This window comes from Microchirus variegatus, assembly GCF_963457635.1.
Source record: "Microchirus variegatus genome assembly, chromosome: 3".
In the NCBI taxonomy this organism is placed as follows: Eukaryota; Metazoa; Chordata; class Actinopteri; order Pleuronectiformes; family Soleidae; genus Microchirus; species Microchirus variegatus.
Genome location: NC_139804.1, coordinates 28872460 through 28896212, shown reverse-complemented (window position 1 = coordinate 28896212; position 23753 = coordinate 28872460). Strand labels below are relative to the sequence as shown.

General features: G+C 41.4%; 1 protein-coding gene across 1 annotated transcript in view; it reads left to right on the top strand.

Annotated features, from left to right (window-relative positions):
• Positions 1-15594: 15594 nt before the first annotated feature.
• Positions 15595-23753, top strand: part of LOC310925390 (cGMP-inhibited 3',5'-cyclic phosphodiesterase 3A-like) — a gene marked incomplete at both ends in the record, with an annotated part of 50016 nt that continues 41857 nt past the window's right edge. Inside the window, one exon of the mRNA XM_083887338.1 lies at positions 15595-16518. Within this exon, the coding sequence (XP_083743464.1) occupies positions 15595-16518 (924 nt within the window). The remainder of the gene's footprint in view (positions 16519-23753) is intronic.

Below are 23753 nucleotides of genomic sequence, written 5' to 3'. Positions count from 1 at the left end.
ATGCTAACTGCTGTTAGCTCCCAGTAGCCTCTGTGTGTGATGTAATTTTCTGTCCCTTAAGTTTCGTTCTCCCTTTTTTTTTTTTTTTTTAAAGGTGGACCTTCAAGGTGGACCTAAAGAGATACTACTAAACCGAGCATTCTGAACAGGGCTGTTTTGGCAGGGTGATTGAACTGCTGTGGTGCTTCATCCTTATGGTATTTTGACCAAAGCATGTCACAGACATGTTCATTAGGACACCAGGGAACTAGTTTAACTCTGAGAAATAGGGTATAATATGACCCCTTTAAACATGTCATAATTTATAAGAGATTCTCTTACACTAAAAGTGCAGAATGGAACATTCTGCCAAGCGTGATATCAGGAAACATAACGTCAACGTCAACCGTAATCTTTACATCCTTCCCTGTGTGTTATTATTGGGGCCTCTGTTTTGTTTGCCAGTCTAAAACAGTTGCATTTGAATACCGCAGGAAATGCCAGACCCCGTGTTTACATATGCTCCATACAAACATGGTTGTTTACTGTGTTCATACGTGACCAGCATGTATGAACACCCCCTGTGATATTCATGACCTGTGAACTCTTTCTGCAGTTTCTGAAAGCTATGATGTCCTACATGACGTCCAGCTCCAGTCCAGTTGGTGGTGTGTATTAAGAAACCATGGGAACTTGCTTGAGATTATGTGAGGGGCTCCACTGGTACCCACACATATGTACAACTCTAGGACATACAAACGAAGACAAACCCCTGGAAAAGAATATGAGATCAACTACAAAAGTGTGGAACACCTGACTGAGGCAGACCCTCGTTTCAGTATGAACAGGACCACGGTCACATGCACGCCTGCAGACACAGATCAGGGTCACTATGGCCCAGCCCTGAGTACTGCCTATCTGACCTTAATGATGAATCTACCCATGTTAGACATTACAGTGATGTTATTTACTGGTCGGCATGCAACGGTGCACTTCATAAACTTGATATTCTCCATCACTCTGCAATCTGTTTTGTTACAAAAGCCTTTTCCACGACCAAGACACAACACTGCCCTCTATATTCCTCGGTCAACTGCATAACCGCCATAATATAAAAATCTTCTTGGTCTGTCAATCTACAACACCTGTTCTTCTCACCATGTTCTAGTGGAAGTAACCAAAACAAATATTGCACTTGGTCTGTCATGCTTCCAGTCTGCAGCAGCCAGAGACTAACAATCTAAAAAAAAAAACAACACTCTAAACAGACAAAATGTATCCCCAAATCCGCTTTTTAGGACCTCAGTTATGGATAATTTGACTGAAAAATGCAACTGTTCCCTGACATACCAGATACCTTCACCATTGACTGTGAACTGCTAACAGTTGTTGTCTGTTTTTAACTGTTTTTTTGTTTTTTTTGACCCCCCAAAAAACGTGGTGCTGGACGCAAATGCGGAAGCTGTGACATTTGACTCACGAACACGTCACGCATGCAAAGTCTGTTCTGCAAACAAACGTTTTCAGAACAGAGCACCAGAGCAAAAATATGGCGGCCTGCATCTGAATTATATCTATATCACCCAAACAATGTTATGAATGAAGTCATCTTTTAGCTGGAAATTCAAATGGTTCCACAACAACATTATCAGTCGTTGTGTTTGTGGCGAGCGTTCATGGGAAGGGATCAACTAAAGCGCTACAGGCTCAGTGTGACTCAGCAGTGAGAATAAATACAAAATAGCACAACCTCTGGGAATTGTGGGAAATTTACGATGCCATGATCGACTGCTGTGAACCGGCCGTTCCTCTCAGAGGACACTTGTGAGGCCGGGATGTGGCTAATCAGAGGGGCCATCTGACTTGCCTGGTTAAATTCCCACATTGTTGGATGTGCTGTACAAATGACTAATGCAAAATACATGGAACTTGTTTAATCTGTGTACACTGTGAATGAGGAAGAGGCCTCATCACATTAGATATTATTCTTAAAAAACAAACAATTTTAAGTGTTGGGGGGAAATGACACAATGACCACCTGTCTGCACTCACTCTGGTATAAACAATGTAAGTACATACCAACAAATGAACTTGTGGATTTTCCATGGGCATGTATTTACACAAGCTGATGTGATTGTTGCAGAAAAATGCCCCTCAACAGAGTCGACCCCTGGGATTGCGCTGTACATTAATCTACATGTCCTTCTACGTTCATTCTTTCCTTCTCACCATGCCCTCCCACTCTGTGTTGTTCCTATGGGAAGGTGTTTGGACGATAAGAAACAGACAGTCTAGAAAGCAGGGAGAGGCAGGAAAGGAGTGGGGGAGTAGGAGAGCGGTGGTGGGAGCCTTTTACAGCTGTGTCTCGTGCTATTCCCTTTCTATTTTTGATTCCCAGATGTTTGTACAGCAAAACATGGTTCGGTGCAGTACACGTGCAAAAGTATACTCGGGGTTGCATAATGCACAAAATCAGTAACTTGTTTACCAGTTAAGCTTGTTGTACTGTAATTTTGTTTTGCCAAAGCACAGGTTGGTTGCATTATAGTGTATAGCTGAGGGACCGAAATGAATGAAAGAGAAAATGAAAATGTTTCTCACTATTTCACAAACACGTCCTGAAACTACAGCCCTGTTTTATCAAAACTCCATACACGCAAACCACAAAATACCAAAAATCTACCTTTCTAATGTATAATAAGTACATACAAGTCATGATAAGTCATATGTCCAACAATTTACCCACAACAACTTTCAGTTTGTAATGATCTCATGTAGAGAATTGGGCTTAATGTGGCACACAATACTTTTTGCAGTATTTGAGTGAGGCTGAGAATGTGCATATTATTGTAATCGGGCTTGACATTTTCCCTCCTTGGGTTTCAAATTCTGTGCATTATTGCAAAATTGGAGCATGCAAGTACGTAAGAAAAACAGGGAGAGACTTGTGAGGTAATTTGACCCTGTAATATCTTTATTTGTCCATGTCAAAGAGTGCACTTTTGTACTTTCATTGAAAGGCACATTCTTTTAGCATTTCGTCAGTGCGGTGCCATCGTGCCAGTGGGGAGTGTTGCTCATCTACTTTGTCTTCTGCTGCTGTGAGGATTCAGCACAGCAACTTTCTGGACACAAGCCCAATGTTTAACCTTGTGTCTACCTTCATCTCCTACTTTCCAAATTGTAGAGTGCACCGTGCGTTTCTACGTGTGTGAGAGAACTGGATGGTGCAATATTCTTGCTCAGTGTCATTTTTCTTTCTTACTGACTGGTTTTGGCGTTAACTGTTATTTTGCTGCAGCACCAAACAGGCAGAGTGTAAATATTACATTCACCAAGTTGTGTCTGCATTTCTATAATTATATACTTTCTATAATCTTTCCATGCCATGCCACTGATAAATCATCATAATATATATATACATGTAAATACATATATATACATACATATATACACACACATATGTATATATATATATATATATATATATATATATATATATATATATATATATACACACATATATACACACGCATATATATATATATACACATATATATATGCACATACATACATATATACATATATATATACACATATACAAATACATATATATACAAACATATATATATACATACATATATACACATACATACATATAAAAATATATATATACAAACATACATACATATATACATATATATACATACATACATACATACATATATACATACATACATATATATATATACATATATACATACATACATACATATGTATACATACATACATATATACATACATATATATATATAAATCCATACATACATATATATATATACACATCCATATATATATATATATATACATATCAATATATATACATATATATATGGACACTGCTTCCTTACAGTTCACATCCACAGCAAAGGAAACTCAATATAATGCACATTGGTTTATTGTTGATTTGTGTATATATATATATATATAAATCTACAGTATATATATCTATATATAGAGATCTATATATAGATATATATAGATATAGATATACTTCCCTTCCATTACATCGCTCTCCTCACCTCTCTGGGTGACCACTGCTGGGTTTATGGCTTTATAAATAAGGCCAATTACATGTGTTTCTGGGTGCATGTGCACACTGTGAGCCAGTGTGACACTGGTACAATGGGCCATTAATGGGCTCTCTTGCTGGGCTATAAGCCCATAAGCATGATGACTAAATGGACCCAGCATTTCCCTAATGACCCTCCTCCACTTTCTTGCTTTTTCCTGTCTTCATTTAGTGAATCTATTCGTCTCAGACTTGTTTCGTATCAAGGGGTCACTCCATCCTTTTAGGGCCATAGTAAATGATTGAACACTTATACTACATTGACCTCACTAATGCAAAGACTTAAACTGCTTTCCTTTCCTTTTATTCATCCTATGTATTATCTGCCATTTTTTCATGGTTCAGAAAAAGGATGTGGAACTAAGAGCCAAGCGGGGTCGTCATGAATAGTTTTGAGCTTGTTGTTGCTTTACAGCTTGGTTGTTTTGTGTCTTAGGTTGTCAGGCAGCTTGTTTCACGTCAAGTGGCTAAACAACTCCTTTTGTTTACTTCTCATGTCCACAAACCTTCACAGAACGGAGAAAAACAGTCCCGAAGAAACCCGTAGGCATATTCGACGTTTGCTTTTACTTTGCAGCGGTAACGTACTACTTTTGAAACATTCTCCAACTGTGGGAGGTTTGAAGTGTTACTGTCCCTGCAACTCATGCAGTTTAGTTGCATGTTTCCCCTTTTCATCAATGTGATGGCTTCCCTGTGCTACTAGGAGGTCATAAGTGCTTGTTTCCAGAAAAGGCCAATGACCTCATCAAACATGGACAATGACATGCTATTGTAAAAGTCTGTTTTTTAAGCTTTACTGTGATATCTGGAAACTAAATGAACAAAAACATCCAGCATTCAGACAGCAGTGTTATTGTCAGTCTACTGTCCATCAGTGGATGGTGGTGGACCATTGGTGGTGTTGATGCTGCAGTAACAGACCAGAATATTCCAAACCAGAGGGACTATTTGGTCAGACCTTCTGGCCGTTGAGCTTCAATTGTCTTAATGTATGTTTTCTCAATTATAATAGTTAAAGTTTTAGTTTTTAATGCACTATTACATACAGAACACTGGGGCGATGAAACACTGGCTCCCCATTATGTTATCTCTACGTTTCCAGATTGGAATCCCCTTCATTTCACTCCCTCAAACTAAGTCTAAACTTACCAGCCACTTTATAAGGTAACAGTAATAATAATAATAATGCATTATATTTGAAGGCGCCTTTCAAGACACTCTAGGACGCCTGCTTGTTAAACACATATCTAATTAGCCAGTCACATACCAGTAACTCATTAGACGCGTAGTCATGGTCGGGGCAACCTGCTTCAAGTTCAAATTGAGCATCAGAATCGGGAAGCAATGTGGCCTGGTTGGTGCTGAACATGCTGTGGTATCAATATTTCAAAAAAAAACTACTGATTTATTGGATCAACCTCTACACAATAATCTCTAGAGTTTACATAGAACAGAGAAAAAAAAGCCTTGTCGATACAGGAGGTCATAAGAGAAGTACGCTTATTTAAAGGTACAATGTGTAGTATTTATGGGTTTATATAACCCAAAATCCACTTTTTTATACATATTATGTGCTCCTGCATTGTCTAGTCGCTGTATAATAGTTTTTGTTTCATTTTCGTAGTGTTTCAAAAAGTCATGTAAAATAACATGACCGCGGACCGTGGTTGCATAGCCACTGTTAGCAGCGAGACGCCATGTTTCTACCGGAGCCTGTAAGGACAAACGCGAGAGAACAAAACAAGCGTCTCTTTACTTGTAACGGAAGTCCCGCCTCCACTCGCTCCGCTTCGTCTGCTACGGCCGCGGTAGCTCGCCCTCTCCCTCGCCTCACGAACCTCATCTACTGACACGGAGAAAGACGACGAGGACGACATTTGACCAGCTGCGGATACCGTAGCGCTCAGGGAAGGGAGGGGGTGAGCAGAGGAGTAGTTCTTTGTTGTAAATTTCAGCCTCTCCTCTAGATGGCACTATAAACTACTTATTTCCCCATAAGTGCTAACAACAAGATTTCACAACAAACCTGGTCAAAGTAATTAAAAAAAAGGCAGTCCCTGCAAAAATACTTTGAGGCAGCATTGTGTGCAGCCATAAGGTGACTTCAGGGACGATTCGGCGTCATAAAGAACAAAGATGGATAGCGGCTCGGACCACTGATCAGCACTGACCCCAGTTCAACCAGGGGCAGGACACAATATGGCAGGGCTGTGTGAAATGCAGTGGTTCTGTGTGGATGTGAGGTCTGGGCCCTCTCAGAGACAATGAATGTTGCATAAAAAAATATACACCTCCTCCTTCACACCATATGCATTCACAATGACAGAGGCATGCTGTCGCTCTCTGGAAGGATAATTATTATGGAAAGCCAGACGTTTAGCATCAATGCCCTCGGCTGTTTCTGATCTCAGAGCAGGAGCCGTTTGTAACGACGCTGCATCTTCATTTCTCTGCCTCACTGCTTATGCATTTGCTTCCATGTCCACATGAACGTGTGTTATTGGTTTGCGTCTTTATTGTGCTGGTGTTGCTCAAGCAGATGCAAGCCTGCAGAGTATGTGTCATGTACAAGTGTCTTGCCATGTCTGTGGAAGCACATCTTCATTGAAGGTCTCTGACAGGGGTTGCTTCAGAGATGTGATTTATTGTCCTTAGAAGACATATTTATGATGTTTATTAAAATGTATTTCTCTCCACCATCATCGTGTTTCACTTACTAGGTCAAAATGACAGCGGTGCAGAAGGGAATGCGTATTGGATTTAAGATAAGTTGAACAATGGCACAAATGATCCTAGTGTAAAGAAGGTGGGCAAGAAGATGAAGCTGGTTTGATGTAAATCAAGCCTGGCACAATTACATCAACTTCCCTGGATCCATGCACAGGCTCTTTCTCCGTTACCTTCATCATTTACGTCAAAATACTGACAACCCCATAGTCTATACTGAAAGCTTTATACTAATAGGTCAAAGGTTTGCATGGCTCTTTTGGCTTTTATGAAACAAAATGAGCTCCTATCAAGTCTTAAACTGAGTCGCCGTCATTCTGGAGAAGAGACGACAGATCTCTATAAATAGAAAGATCCATAATGTCAATGACGGCAGAGTATCACACGTCCACAGGAGCCAGTCATCTGTCAAATATACTGTACAGAATCATCTTGTTTCTACTTGATTCAAAATCACTGACCTTTTTTAAGCATTTTATTTGACTACTGATGCCGTAATGTTGTTCTTCATGTTTCGTAATTTTTTAATTTTAGGCTGATTCTTTAGTTTTTATCCACCAAAACCATCCATGGAGGCAAATCCTGCATCAAAATGCATTAGAAGTTCAGGGCCACCGTAGAAAGTCACAGAAGATGCCTTCGGAATGAACACACCGTTGTCCGACTCGCATATGTCTCGACTGTGGAGATGAGGCATGTAAATACCACGTCCGCTATCTCCAAACCTTTAGCCCAGGCTCAATCATTTCATCAATGAAGTATTCTTGGTGTTTTGTTTTGTCTTTCCAAGACACGTTAGCGATAAAGGAAAACACACACTTTGCAGTCATTCACAACCTGACACGTGACATTATTGTGAAACAAAAAACACTCACAATAAGGTGAATAACGACAACTATTCGATCTGCTTCTGACGGACGGTGACATATTATACAATAGGACAAACAACAAACAAAGCATTATTATTCTAAATAGTGCATTAGCATAGGGTTCAACAGCAAACAAACTGCATGGGCCTCTTGTTGTCTGGAGGACATACAAACATAAATTAACCTCCGTGAATTACACTGTTCTGTTCTACTTCCAAGTCCCTCCTCTCTTGCCTGGTTTGTGCTCACATTATCTAAATTTGAGATTTTGTTTGTGTGTTTGTTTGATTGTTAGGCCACTCAGGGACACGTACCACACACAAATGCAAAACTTTCATTTACATATTAATGGGAGACTCGGTGCAGCGTATTGCTCTTGTGTGAATATGCGTTATTAATTAATTTATGGATGGTACTCGATGAGCGGTCGCTTGCTTATTGCTCTTTATTGTGATGCCAATTTTCCGTCGCTGAGTGACCCTATGAGCCACGTGTTTGTCAGTGAGCCCGTTGTCACTGTTGTGTAGGAAAAGCAAAAAAGTATTCGTATACATGCCACTTTAGCTGTTATGTTAATGTAATGTGCGTTTCATCGCCTTATAAGATCTCAGCACAGACGTCGTCCTGGTCCGTTCAATAACAATGAAGAAAAGGAAGTAATTTCTCTGAAATCGTTCTGTTCGCTGTGCGCAGAATTCAAATGGCTGCCTGCATACGTTTGTACACATGAACACACACTACAAACGCATGCACTGAACATTTAAAGACACCTGTAGCAGCTGTTCTTGCAAATACTCAATTGTGAACTAGAATGCATTTCCGGGGGAACTGCAGAGCGTGCTTGCTCGGGTGCTTTTCACTAATGCGAGCAGCTGAGAATTTCATCAATACTTCATTTTTCAGATCTTGTGCTTCCTCATATTGGAGTCCCGAGTTCATGTACAAAGTTTGGTTTCGATACGTGAAAGCTTTCCAGATAAATATGACCTAACTTCCTGTTTTGTCTGGCTGTGACGGAAATTAAAAAATCCTTCTGGTAACTTTTGTGAGGCTTGGTCCAAGGATCATGTACGTCAAGTTTCGTGAAGATCGGCCAAAATTTGTGACCTGTGAAAGTGTTTAGTTTCGCTTTCTATTCAATCCAATATGGCAGAAGAACGACAAGGGTCAGTAACACTACCTTCAATTTCCACAACAACACCGGTTCCGGCCGGACGTTCCAGAGTTGGACCGGTGGAGATATCTCAAAAGGTCTCGGAGCAGGAGCTGACCAAACATCTGGTTGAAAGGAATCACAAAGGGACAATAGTGTGCTGCCTTTCAGCAAGCACACTAATCAAAACCATGTACAGCAACATCATTGTGTTTCTGGTCTTGTGGATAAAACATCTATCTATACGTTCCAGGAACTTCTGTGTGTGTGCCTGTGTTTTATTCGCATATCTCTCAAACCGATGGTCCGATTGATTTCAAACCCGACAGGTGTCTTGCTACGGGCACGAGTAAGTGCCGTGCCAAGTTTGACGTTGCTTGGGACGAGTAATGCGAAAAGATATCCTTCAATATATCGCTAAAAGAAGCACACATTTCGCTGCTCTACTGTAGCCACTCCCCCTCCAACTCGCGCAGCACTGTGAGTGAGACACGGCGCCGTCAAGCCGACCCTACTGAACTCTGAGCTCTGCATCCCGATGCCATTATTTCAGTATCAGAGTTTGCTTTCTACCATCCACAAATAAAAATGTCACTGAACTTTTGCATGAGTGTATGAGCACTCAAACACACCAAACCAACAATTACTAAAAACACACACAAAAACAGACACTGCACTAGTAAGGTAGAAGAGAAAATCAAGATTTAAATATATAATAATATTCAGGAATTTCTATTTAATGCATTGATATTTTTCCACAGGCAGTCACACCTTGAATGTCTTCATCTCAAAGCACTGATGCAGTAACGCCAGTGGGACGAACAGTCACTCTTTGTGTACGTGTGAGGTTTGTAGATCGCCAGACAAACAAACAGTGAGCGGGGGGGGGGGGGGGGGGGGGGTTGGGGTCAGTCAGAGGTGGCAGATGTGAAAGGAACAAGAAAACATCTGCAAATAAAGTGCCTCCTTTCTTTTTCCTCACTGTACGACACATACAGATAAGGGAGAGTTAAGCCTCGTATAGCGCTTCACTTTTTCCCAGTGATCCTAAAAAATACACACTGCACACATACAGGAAAATACATGTGCAAAATATACCCTAGCATATTTACAATGGCAAACATAGAAGTCCCTTTCTTTTCCCTTTCCCAGGCCTTTATACCTGATCAAAAGTGACGTAAACACACACGTCACACTCTCACACACAGGCCACTATCGCAGTCTTGATAAGCAGGTTTTTCTTTTTTTTCTTTTTTAAATCCCTGGATTCCTGAAGGGTTAGCAGACAGCTTATCACTCTGCTGACGCAAATGCATCACAGTGCCCAGTAAAGAGACTCTTTCTAGTTCGACCAGCAGGGACTGACTGGTGTAAAGGAAAGATAAAGACACTGCTGCACACACACACACTCACACACATAATTAGGTCTCTCTCTCTCCATGCATTTTCAGACTCCTCCCACTATTGTGATCACAATTTCGAAATTCTACTTGATTCTTTGTCTTTGTGGTCTGTCCTCCTCCAGTGCTGCACAGTAGAGCCGGTGGTTTCGTTCTGCTCGTGTTGTGCCAAATTCTTCCGATGAGACCACCACAATCTGGCAAAACCTGCACCATTGTTTTCCATTTCCCTAGGACGGACCTGGGACTGTGGCCCACCCACAGCCTTGTGCTCTTGCCATCTTTATTAATATTAACATGGAAATTAATATTAATACGAGCCCATTTTACTGTTACTGTGACCATCGAGCCTGCTTCGATTAGCTTCTGTTACAATTCCCGCAGTGTTTTGTGTGCACGTGACACTTTTGACTGTTTCTCCCATTTTGGTTTTTGTAGAGTTCGTCCTGTTACTGCTTATTGTCAGACGTTCACATGCTTAATAAGCTTTTGTAGGTCTTTAAAAAATGCCCTTTGCATTTAATGAAAGCCTCTAAATTGTTTTGCCAAAGCTGAGGATTTTGCACCAGAGGATACACTTAAGGATCAGTGTATTCTTTCTCCCATTTTCCTACCCCCACATGCAAAAACAAACTCCTTGCTCGAGGTGCCACAAGTCTGCTCTCATATTATGTCCACATTTTCTGTCAGTGACATCTGTGGGGAATCACCAATTCGGTGTGCATTGTTTACAAGCAGTGAGTCATTTGTCCTTGGAATACAGGCTCCCGTCGCTCAAACGTTGGCATGTGCCGCTGCACCCAGAAGAGCAAAGTGCCACAGGCGCACAAAAGAGAGTTTCCTCCTCTGAGATGGGAAAGGGTCGAGGCAGCTCCTACGAATTACATTTCTGGTGGTTAGCGAAACGCGAAGAAGCAGAGGGAAGAGCGGTCGTGTCACTGCTGCACAGACACAGTCCCTACTCTTGCACCTCATATTCACAGATGCACATGGGCAGCAGAGCCCGTGTTCTCCTTTAACAGGCACAAGTACAGTCAGTCTGTTGTCTCTGGCAGCCAAACAAACAGCCAGTGACGTCTCTCTGCGTGTCATGTGAACATGACGGATAGCTTTATGTGCCATTATCCAAAAAGGTTTATGACAACAGAAATATATCCAACGGTGTCTAAAAAAGCAGAAGTGCGTTGGAGAACAAATACCGCAGCACAGGGCCGTAAACTCACGCACACATGTGTTATGTGTATAAGTTGGCGAGGAAAACCAGCGGCAGCGACATGCTCGGGAGGGTTGGTTTACAGTTTTACAGCCACAAAATAAAACACAGCCGATGTGTCAGTGTAACGCTGCAACTCAGTGATGTGCATATGTTTGAGCGTGTGTGTGTGTTTGTTGACTCATTAACAGCAATCATCTGGTTGCTGTTAATGAGTCTGATGATTACAGCTGAAGAGAAGACAAGCCAAATCCGTTCAAAAAAACAGTTGTAATTTAGGGTGTACTTTGGTCTGTGATAGTTATTGTTAACAATGGTCCAAAACAATGGATGTTTTGGACCAAAACTGAATTGATTTTGGTTCCACCTGCAGCGCATACGTATGGTTTTCCCTTGCCGTGCTGTATCTGCAAAACCTAATGGAGAATGTTTTAGGAAAATCTACAGACAAGCTTTTAAATATTAACATGTCAGTTCAAAACCGCAAACAAATGAGTTCCCACGATGCCGAGTGAGCCTGTCAGCTCAACATTACTCCCTCTGCTTGGCAGGATACCAAACAGAAGAGAACACAAACGTTCCCTCGCTCAAGTCTGATAGTTATGCTTGACTGAGCCGGTATTCAGATTAGAGTCACGGCATGATAGTTATGAGGGTGGGCCGAGACGTTCATATGCCGACTTAGAAGGAGTAATGCCAGAGAAATGAAACTCAAATTCATGTCAACCTTTCGTTTCCTTACAGATAAACCCACATTTGATAGCTAATTGAGGACTTTGGATATTAGTACTAGGGTAAGTACAAATGTAATGTATAACATATTACTATTGTGTATATATATATTGTGTATGGATATACAATTTAAACCCATGTCTGTGTGCATCTATATGATCATGCCAATCAGCTTAAATACATCTACTTTATAAAAAATACATTGACTATAATATGCAGCTGGGTTAGGTTTTTTTTTCTTGAACGTTTCCTAATCCAAAATGAGTCTTAGCTCCAACCTAATATTTGCTGATGTGAGTTTCTATACCGAGGTCATCCAACTGCTACAACATGATGGAAGAAGGATGTGGACTATGTTGAAAAAATTGCGTTAGCGCATGACGCGTTTCCAGGATGACTGACCGGAAAAAGATGCGCGTGATGTCATGTTTACGTGACCCGGATTGTAAAAATGAGTCTGTAAAGTAACGCTAAACTTTAAAAACAGAGGCACACATACGCAGTACACAGGTACGCTGGTTATTTGTAGGGCTGCTCTTTTCGTTTAATAAACAGATCGCTCCAGTTCGGCTGTAGGCGCGCTAACGGCGCTAAAGGAGCTAACGCAGCTAACGGAGCTAACTGGTAAATGGCGCCTGGACTCCGGTGTCGCGGCACGTAAACATGACGTCACACGCGTATTTTTCCCGATCAGTCGTCATAGAAACGCGTGGTGCGTTAACCTAGTGCCCAGCACTATGAAAAATACACCAAAGTTTGTTCACAATCCACCATCATGGTCAGCCTATGAACTTTTCAGACCAAACAGAAGAACGGGCAGAACAATAACGGCAACAACAAAACAATCACCCAAAAGTCACGTACTGCAGCTTTTATACGGGGCCAAGGAGCAACACTTCTTTAGCCTCTACAGTTCAAAACTTATAGTGATAGTTATTATCACAATAATGTCAATGTTCAAATTTAGGTAGTTTTAATTTGTTATTTGAACACAACCCGACCTCCTCAAGCTTTTATTTTGGTACTTCCGGTTACTGGCTGTTTGAATTTACATATTAGCTAAATATTTTGTTTCACCTGAAAGATTTAGATTTACCAATTATATTTGGCATTTAGATTCAACATTTATATTTATATTTAGCATTTAGATGTAACATTTATATTCAACATTTAGGTGTAACATTTAATATTCAGATTTAACTATACAATACATTTCTAAGTTAACAAATATTGTTGTAAATGTGCTAAAAAAAAGTGACTTTCAAGAATTCACACCACTTGTTCAAACATTGTTTGAAGCTAAATGTCACAGAATGTTGCCCTTATTTTCGGCATGTGATGCTTTACAAACGGCACCTCATACCTGTGGGAACATTATGGTGAAGTCGTCACGAACATAAAACAGAATGACAGCAAGTGTACACTGTCAGGATGTACAAGTGTGCTTGTGTAAGCAGCCATAGATAACCTGATGAGGGACGACCATAAGAGTCTCTCACACACACTCACTCACACACACACACACACACACACACACACACTCCTCATTACAACTGGAGGAGTGTGTCTGGACAACGTCTCTGAGGGCAAAGGGCAAAGAACGCCGTTATCGCGGCCACCTTTTTGCCACAATATGATTTGTATCGTGTTTTATAGTGAGATGTACAGCAAATGATGGGGACTCCACGCTAAGGTGGAAACAGGAAATCTGTTCCTCGAGTGCACCTGTGGGTTTGACGTGCACTATATTGAACCACATCACAGATGTTGTTGCCCGACTGACACTTAAACATTCAAGAAGTAATTGACATTGGTACGTGTCAGCAGAGGGGCCACGCGGTTGGCGTAGCGGATAGTGCTCTTGCCTTTGTAGGAAGAAGACCCGGGTTTGAGATCCGGTCAGAAACAATGGTTCTAACCCTCACCCTGGCATCCTCCCACAGCCCAAAGACATGCAATATGGGGATTAGGTAAATTGGACACTCTAGAAGATGGATGGATACTGGCACATGCAGATGCTTTTGTTCGCACATTTGTTCTAAGTCTTAAAAAACAAAGTCATTAAACTGGTTTTACTTGCAAATTAATACAAGGCCACTTTTGGTAATTTAATACCCTCCCAGATTAAAACACAGCAAGAGTGACACTGGTTTGCTGTTAAAACTGTAACAGTAATTCATAGTGTGTTCATAAAGGCTTGGGTGGGCACTGGGCACAGTCAATGCATCTATTATGATGCATTGACTGAAACATGAGAGTTATGTCCTGATTGCACTGAGCCATGTTGTATAACACCAGCTGTAATAAAGCACTGTTGTCACGTTACATCATAACTCAAACGATGACACGCCATAAAGAATGGGACCCGATCTATTAGGCAGATGTTTTGGCAGATGTTGGCCTTTTTCCCCCCAGAAATTTTTAGATTCTTATTTTCAAAACAACCAATTGATCTATGATCTATTTGAATGACTGAACGTGGCCCGAAAGAAAGAGTTGAAACTTTTAAATCCTCTTGTGAAATAAAGGACAAAGAGGTAGCCATGTGTAATCTGCCTGATTTTTGAGATTTTAAATCCACGAGCTTAATTCTCTTTGCACTTTTCCTTATGCAATTATTTCTTTTGGGATGATTTTCAGTACATCCATGAAAATATGGTTGCACATCACCCGGATAAAGGAAAGTAACTTTAAAAACCTTAAATCCATTCAGATCCCCTTTGTGTGACCTTACAGGCTGATGAATGATGGTGTTTAAACGTGTGTGATACAAGGATCATATCACATTTCGTGTCATATTTACACTGAGCTGCGTGCGTCTGTGAAATGTACTGCACCGCAGTGAACACGGCTGCTCCATCTTCCAGCGCAAGGCAGGAAATCTTCGTATAAACATGGCATCCATCCACATCCAGGGGCAGAGTGAACTGAAGCACCGGGCAGAGCGAAAACGTGACGGAGTTTAATCACCGGAGCGGCACACACACACACAGAAAAGGGGGGGGGAGGTAGTGTCTGGCGGGAGGGGAGATCGTGAGTGAGGGTGACGGAGAGACTTTGTGGACAAGTCGAGGTAGTGACCTAGATGTGTTTTTGTCTTATTTTGTTTACTGTCAGTGTCAATCGATAGTGGACCAAATGTGACGGGGGAAGTTTTTGAAAGAGCAAAAACAAAGAAGAAAAGTTGCGAGCGCCCACAACTCAGCCACTTTTTATGCCTTCTGGTTGTTTTGATTGGTAGAAAAGACACACGCATCATATGTCAGCTGCGCACATGACACCATGAATTATCGCCACAGGTGAACAGGTATAGACTCTCGCACAGGAGTTTACACCTTATTATTTTTTTATTGTTTTGTTTTTTTTTCCGCCTGACTGACACAGCGATGGCCTTGGAGCCAGTGAGCAACAGGGGATCATCAAGAAGCGCTCACGAGAAATACCCGCGGGCAGCGTTGGAGCGCAACGGCTACGTGAGGACGTGTGTCAGCCCGCTGCACCAGGACGCAGGGAGCAGCCACTCGTGGCACAGAGTCGCCGTGACATGGACTTGCCGAAGAGTGTCGTCTGCGCTCTGCGTTGCCTCCGTCCCCGTTATTCTCGCTCTGCTGCTCAGATTGGTCGACTGGGATGCAGACAGCAGCAGCAGCAGCAGCAGCGGAAATAGCAGCGGCTCCGGCTCTCGTCTTCATTTCGCAGCGGGCTGCGCTGTGGAGCTGCTGTTGACTGCGTGTCACTGCGTCCCGCCAGTTTTTACTCTCGTGTGTGCCTTCTTCTGGGTCGGACTGTATCTGCTTCGCTGCGGGGTCCTCGTCCGCACCGCGTTTTTCCTCTTGGCGGTGTGCAACTTGGGCGAAACCGCAGCGCAGTCGCTCCTGTGCGGCGCCGAGGAGCAGCAGCTGCTCTCCCTCCCCGCAACCCTGGTAGTCCTCGGCTGCCTGGGCAGCGGGGCTCTGCTGGTCGTCCGGCCGAGCCAGGGAGTGTCGATCCTGGTCGTCATTAGTGTCATCAGGTCCGTGTCCCTCGTCTCTCTGAGCAGAGTCCGGGCCAGCTGGAGACCCTACCTGGCCTACCTGCTGGGGCTGCTGGGGGTTTTACTTGCGCGGTATGCTGACCGGCTCCTGCCGGCCTCAGGGATCAGCGGGACGGGGTGCTGTGGCTCTGTGACCGGGGCGAAGGAGGAGGACATCCCTGTCTTCAAAAGGAGACGGAGGTCCAGCTCCATAGCGGCCTCGGAAATGATGGCTCTTGGTCACAACAACAGCAAGTCCCACCGCAGGACTTCGCTGCCGTGCATTCCACGGGACCAGGTAAGATATTTCTAACTTCAGACGTCTGTGGAGCACAGTGGCTGTTTTGTTTTTTGACCTTTCATCTACTGTAGGCCCGCACCACGTTTGGTTTTCTCTCCTTTTCTCTAATGGCATGTGCGACAGCTTTACGCACGGGCCGGTCGGTGTAATAAGGACTGTGACTGTTCTATTTTTTTTTTTATAGAATTACACTGTTTGGGTTGTATACGTTATAGGCCCGTATATATAGCTTATGAGAGCCAAAAATGGTCACTAATGCTGATGTTTACCATCACTCTGCACTGCTGTTAATTTGGCCATCCGTCGCTGTGTACCGTCCGCTATGTTTGTGCTGCTGATAAGCAAATGGAAGGTGCACTCAGCATGCCAAGTTGTTGTGCGCTTGCATTTGTGTGTGTTGGAGTGTGCAGGGGGTGTGATGTCGCGTCTAAATATTTTGAAAGCCTGTTTATCAGGGTGCTGCTGGCCAGTGGCGTGGAGCACGTGCTCTGCAACTTTGATACAACCGTGTCCTGTAATAACCTCAACTTGTGTTGTGTGTGTGTTAAACATTTTTTGCAGCAAAGTCGACGGAAAGTGAATTGTATGAACACCCATTGGCCACTTTATTATAGGTATAGTCTTCCAACTGTTTGTGAAGGCAAATAATCTCATCAGCCATTCACGTGACAGCAAGACAACATGCAGACATGGTCCAGATGACTTGCAATGATAACTGAACGTCAGAGTAGTAAAGAAAGGTGGATTTAAGACACTGAATGTGTCATGTAGAGCTGAAACGATTAATCGATTATTAATCGGCAACTATTTTGATAATCGATAATCGGTTTGAAGCTTTTTTCATGATTAAAACAAGATTTCTGACTGTTTTAGCTTCTTAAGTGTGAATATTTTCTCAGTTTCTTTGCTCCACATAACAAAGAAATCATTAAAACTGAATCATTTTGGTTTGTGGACAAAACAAGACATTCAAGAACATCGTCATTTCCAGGTTTGACGAACACTGATCAATGTTTTTTAACATTTTATGACATTTTATGGACCAACCGATTAATCGAGAAAATAATCGAGAAAATAATCGACAGATTAATCGATTACGAAAATAATCGTTAGTTGCAGCTCTAGTGACATGGTTGTTGGTGCCAGATGGGCTGGTCCGAGTATTTCAGAAAACTGCTGATCTACTGGGATTTTCATGCACAACCATCTCTAGGGTTTACAGGAAAATAGTCCAAGGAACTAAATAATAAATATCAAGCGAGCATTTCCCTTTGTGAACATGCCTTGTTAATGCCAGAGGTCAGGGGACAAGGGCCAGAATAGTTTAACTCCTAGTTACAATCAAGGAATCCAGGGTGTCTGGGTCCGGTGTACCTAATAAAGTGGCTAGTGAGTGTATGCATCTCTGTCCTTCCTCTGATGTGGCGATTAAAAGGAAACCTATGTTGCAGTAATGAAACCCCGTGAGCTCCATCCTCGTGGACACCGTTGGCTCTGATTGGGTGTTGGGAGGCGTTTAATTTGACTTGCGATAATTAGATGGATGTGGCCATAAATCCATGAATGGAGTGGATGTGCTCTGGCCTGGAAACTGGCTCAATGAGCTCATTTGGAGCACATGTTTTATTTGTTTCGTTTGTTTGTTATTACTCACACACATCCAAAAATAGTAGAGCCCAGTCGATAGCTACTGTTTTTTTTAAGGGCAATGTTGATACCTGTCTAAGAATACTGATATCTATAGTATTGTCATCATATTCTTTATAATATGGTTGGTCCCATGTTCTATTAGTTCATAAAGCTGGGCTTAGGGCAACAAATGATTATTGGCACAAACGTTATTATTATTTTTTGTTTTAGCTTGAGGTGACTATATTCATGTGATTTTACAGTTCCTAAATTACCCTAAGATCCAAAATGTTCATATTGGAGCATATTCAATAGCATACACAATATCAATGTATCTGTAATGGGTCAATATTGGCTTATAAAGACCTATTGTATATCAGTCAGGCGTTATAGAATAGTATTGATTTCAGCTTCCGAACACACTTTCTCTAAGTGTGATAAGCCTGACAATGTTCTGGATTATTCTGGAACCCACATGTCATCATCTTATCCATGTGTGGAAGAATGAGCAGGTGTAATGATTCACCTCGCATCAAGCTTTCACCCTGTGTTGCTAAAGTTATCGGTAAGTTAAACTGACAACCCCTGATCAATCAATCAATCAAATTTGATTTATATAGCCCACAATGACAGTTTGTCTCACGGGGTTTCACAGGGTTGGCAACATCCTCTGTCCTTGGACCCTCGGCCAGGGTAAGGAAAAACTACCAGAGAAAAAAACCCTTATAGCAGGGGAAAAGAAAGAGATAGAAACCTTAGGGAGAACCACAGGTGAGGGATCCACATCCTGGATGGACAGACGTGCAGTAGATGATATTTTCCATCATCCTGAAGTCCTCACTACATCAAACACTGAGTTAACAGTTCGCCTGTCTTGCATTTGTGATGTTGCCCACATTCACAGAGACTTTCTGTCTGCGTGTTCTACAGACAAGGTGACCATCTTCGATCTAGAGGCCCCTCGTCGCTCTTAGTAAAAACTCCAACCACACTGCAGACTTAGTCCTGACAAACCTCAGGCTGAAAACCCTCCAAAGCACCGTCACTGCTCTCCACCATGTTTTCACTGAAGTGAAACAAATCCACATTAAATTCTGCGAAAGTGGAGACTGTTGCAAAGTCAAAAGTCTGGACACTAGCTATGTTTAAAAAAATGTTTTAAAGGAATCTTTTAAGGACAATTAAAGTAAATGCCCGAATTAACATATTTGGATGAGTTGTAGATCCAGGACACTGACCACTGAAATAAGGAGTATGTGAAACAGATCATCCTATCAATGAATGTCTCCTCTGCTGAAAGTTCCACCTATGGTCCCAGCTTGACTCGCCTTGGCACGACACAGGTTGTTTTTCCATTACAATATAGTACCTCCTCAACGTGGGCGGAGTCATCACTGCACGGCTGCATGAAACTGCCGCGACTTTGTTTTAAACACGCGACACACACACAAACGAGTGACAAGTGACTTGTAAAGCAGTGGGGATATGAATCTTTGGGTGGCTCACGATTCGATTCAAAATCGATTCGGGATTCATACGATTCTCGATTCATAATTGTAATTGTAGTAGCAGTAATTAAAGAGGCAGCCAATTCATCACTTTTATTTGTGGTGTAAATTTCGTTCAAGGTTAAATGGTGAAAGAGTTTGATACCTTGTGTGCATCCACATATCACATTTTTGCTGGGGTAAAAAGTACACCCCTTTGTATTAAACAACTAACTTACTAACTGTGATAACAGTTAGTATTTTGTACTACATGTGTATCATTCATTTGTAGTACAACTTTATATAGAAAAATTACTGAAAACAACAAGGTAAACAAAGAAAATGGAATATGTCAAATAAATACATGAAGAGAGTGTAGTGGTTTTTCTAATCAAAGCAAACCTCTGATTTAGCTTTTAATGACCTAGAAGCCTGATATTATTATTAATATATTATATATAAGTTTCCATTCGAAGCATGTTATGTGTTCATTCTGTGTGGGTCAAAGTGAGAAATGCAAGGCCCCATTGGAGCAGAGCACATCAAGGTGTTTGAGTGCCCTGATCTGGAATCACACTTCATTCCATCTCACCAAATTATTTGAAAGTGAATCTGATCTCACATCAGCTGTCACACTCTCAGTGCTGGGTTGTCCAATGCTAACTGGTATCTAGGGAACACAGAGTAACTGGACTATCTGAACCATTAGAACAGCTCCATTAGCCTTTCTACCCTGTCATGTCTGGCTCAGAAATGATGTGTGTCCTCGTGTGGCACTGCTGTTGTAATCTGTGGGCCCGGTTAGTAGAACAGAGAAATTAGAGGAACATTATTGTACTTTAGGTGCCGACAACATACTTCAGGAGTTTTCTAAGATCATGATTTATGCTGCTTTTTTAACATGTACTTAATATTTAGTACATAAACAATGTATACAGCATACTTTAATAAAAATAGTTGTGATCTTTTTCCTTACTTTCTTCACTAATTGGTTTCTCATAACCATATATAAAAACATATATATATATATATATTAAAAATTGATGTACTATATGGGTCATTAAATTAAGTCAAGGCCTGAAACTTGTATTCTCGTGAATGGTCGTCAAAGAAGTCAGTTGGTTTGCATGTCTATAAGTAAATGATCCTAATTCTCACTCGATTTATTACACAAGTAAACATATTCCTCAAAGGGTTATGGTCCATTATACGTCCATAACATCAGTATGGCCCCATTTATAGTCAAATAAAATGGCATTTTTGGGGCATGTACACCATATGGCTGTTGGTGTAGGTGGACAGACAGTAGGTGAGCTCTCAATCAGGCTTCAACCCTCTTTTCAAATGATTGTTACTTACCAAAATAATAAAGTTGAGGCTTCAAAATGAAACCTATGGGTCACATTGGTTACCACTTGCGAAAAAAAAACTTACCATTATTTGTCAGACCCGATGTGCTGAAACCGCTAGCTGCTGCAGCTTTAGATGAAATGGCGTTGTTTTATTTTTTTGCGTGCGTTATTGTACTTTTCATGGTTTCTAAGTGAAACTGTAAGTTTTGATTGGCCACAGTATAATACATATCTATATATAAACTAGGGCTGCACGATAGTAGGAACTCACGCAATATGCGATAACGTTGCTGAATACTGCGATGCCGATATCGCTCGCGATAAATTAAGAGATACAAGTAAACGTGTTTGTTTTGTTGTGTAGTGACGTACAGTAAACAACAACATGAAGATAAATTATACATATAACAAAAACGGACACAAATGAAGTAGAATTAAATGAGCAAGATATATACAGGAAGTTGCTGTAGCCAAAGCCAGTGGCTCTTATTTTGAAGGCCATGGTGAAAGGAATTGATTATGGGTAAGAGGAGAATTTAAACTAGATTGCGATAGTAACTTCTCCTATAACTTTCCAATGTGTTCCTGATAATGATAAACTCCACATTTACTACATATTTATTACAATAATATTGATATTTTAATATGAGATGCAATTTTCAAACATAAATACAAGTATCGAAATTTCAAGATGGATCCGCTCACCACTAGTATGTGACTCACGCATTTAACTCATCATTTGCGATATGTATTTCACGCATGTTGATATTGCGATATATAGTCCAGCCCCTACGACAATCATATTAACTATCAGTTTGTTTAAAATGATACGTGTAATACTTACATTTACTATACATTTGTGAATTTTTGCCCTTTTTGCAAAATGAGGCATCACAGAACAGACAGTTCAAGAGATTTACTAAATGAGTCAAACTAATTAATGACATTGCCTTTCTCCAAAGTCTTTCCCTGACACAAACACACCCGGTTTGCATGTAGAGATGATCCTGACTGTAGATAAAGAAGCTCTCTGGAGTGCAGTTGTACCTGAGCGAAGTGGGGGTTTTTCATCAAGCGTCGGTTGTGCAGTATTTATGAAGCAGGCTGGTGCAGTCTGCCAAGCCAGAGGCAAGACAGACACTCTGCTGAACTGGAGGCTGGAAAATATCGCTGGCTCGGCGCCAAGATTCTTTATTTTTGCTATATATGTTTTTGCTTTATTATTTTAAGGTAATTGTTTTGCCCATATTGCAACTCTGAGACATTTCTTCACCATCAACTCCAGGATTAAAGGGACAATATGTAGTATTTATGGGTTTATATTACCCAAAATCCACTTTTGTATACATATTATGTGCTGCTGCATTGTCTAGTCGCTGTATAATATTCTTTGTTTCATTTTCGTAGTGTTTCAAAAAGTCATTTAAAATAACATGGTCGTGGGCCGCGGTTGCATAGCCACTGTTAGCAGCGAGACGCCATGTTTCTGCCGGAGCCTGTAAGGACAAACGCGAGAGAACAAATCAAGCGTCTCTTTACTTGTAGCGGAAGTCCCGCCTCCACTCTCTCCGCTTCGTCTGCTACGGCCGCGGTAGCTCGCCCTCTCCCTCGCCTCACGAACCTCATCTGCTGACACGGAGAAAGACGACGAGGACAACATTTGACCAGCTGAGGATACCGTAGCGCTCAGGGAAGGGAGGGGGTGAGCAGAGCAGCAGGTCTTTGTTGTAAATTTCAGCCTCTCCTCTAGATGGCACTATAAACTACTTACTTCCCCTTTAATATAGTTTATTTATGTCACACCTTACTAAAACAAGTGCTAACCCTAACCCATGAAGATGCTGGAATAATTCAAGTACTAAAAAACAAAGCATGAATGTGGCTGAAACACAGAAATGTAAAACTCTACCACACTTTAAAAAAAACAAAAAAATAAATAAAGAAACACAGCAAGAATTAAAAATATGCTCTGTAATAAAAGTGCCTGAGATTTTGACGTCAATTTGACTTGGTTGGAGGTTGTTTGTTTTTCAGTCAAGGTCTCAGTGGGATGGAGATTTTGGAGGAACGAGCCTCTGCTGGTGGTTTTTGGGTCACGTGTGAAATTTAGGGGAAAAAAAGAGGAACTCATTCGCTCTACGATAACAACGGCCATAAATAAAACGTGTTGAAGAAATTAGCAACATTATTTGTTTCACTGTGTCTACATAAGCAAAAGTAGAAAACCGTGGCCGTGTGAAGTAACCTAGTTTTCATGTAAGTACACTTTGGTCATTTGGAAATAGAGGTCATGCTTGAATAAAGCAATATTGTGTTGCATAACATATTCACCATCTCATCATCATATACAGTATCAGTGTCGAGCAGGAGTTTGGGGACAGAGAGGGAGGGAGGGGAGCCAGATTTTAAAGCAGAAACATGTGCTCGGAAATCTATTTGAGGGAAGGCCCACATTCTTTCATTGACGCACATACATTCCCAGAGAGACACACAACCTGTTCCCTTTGCCGGAGTTACAGTATCTGACTCCGTGTGGCATCAGGCTTATTATAGCCTCCTTTGGAGAATACAGTTTTATATGTCAGCAGATGAGGCTTTAACAACGATTGGAACCGGAAAAAAGAAATGCTGACACGCGATATAAAACCTGGGATTACATTGTGTCTTTAATTATTTGTGAAACAAGATATGCTTTTTCCTCATTGTGCAAGATAAATAATAGTTGGAGAGGGAGGGAGCGAGCATAGAAGTCAAGGAGGTAGCA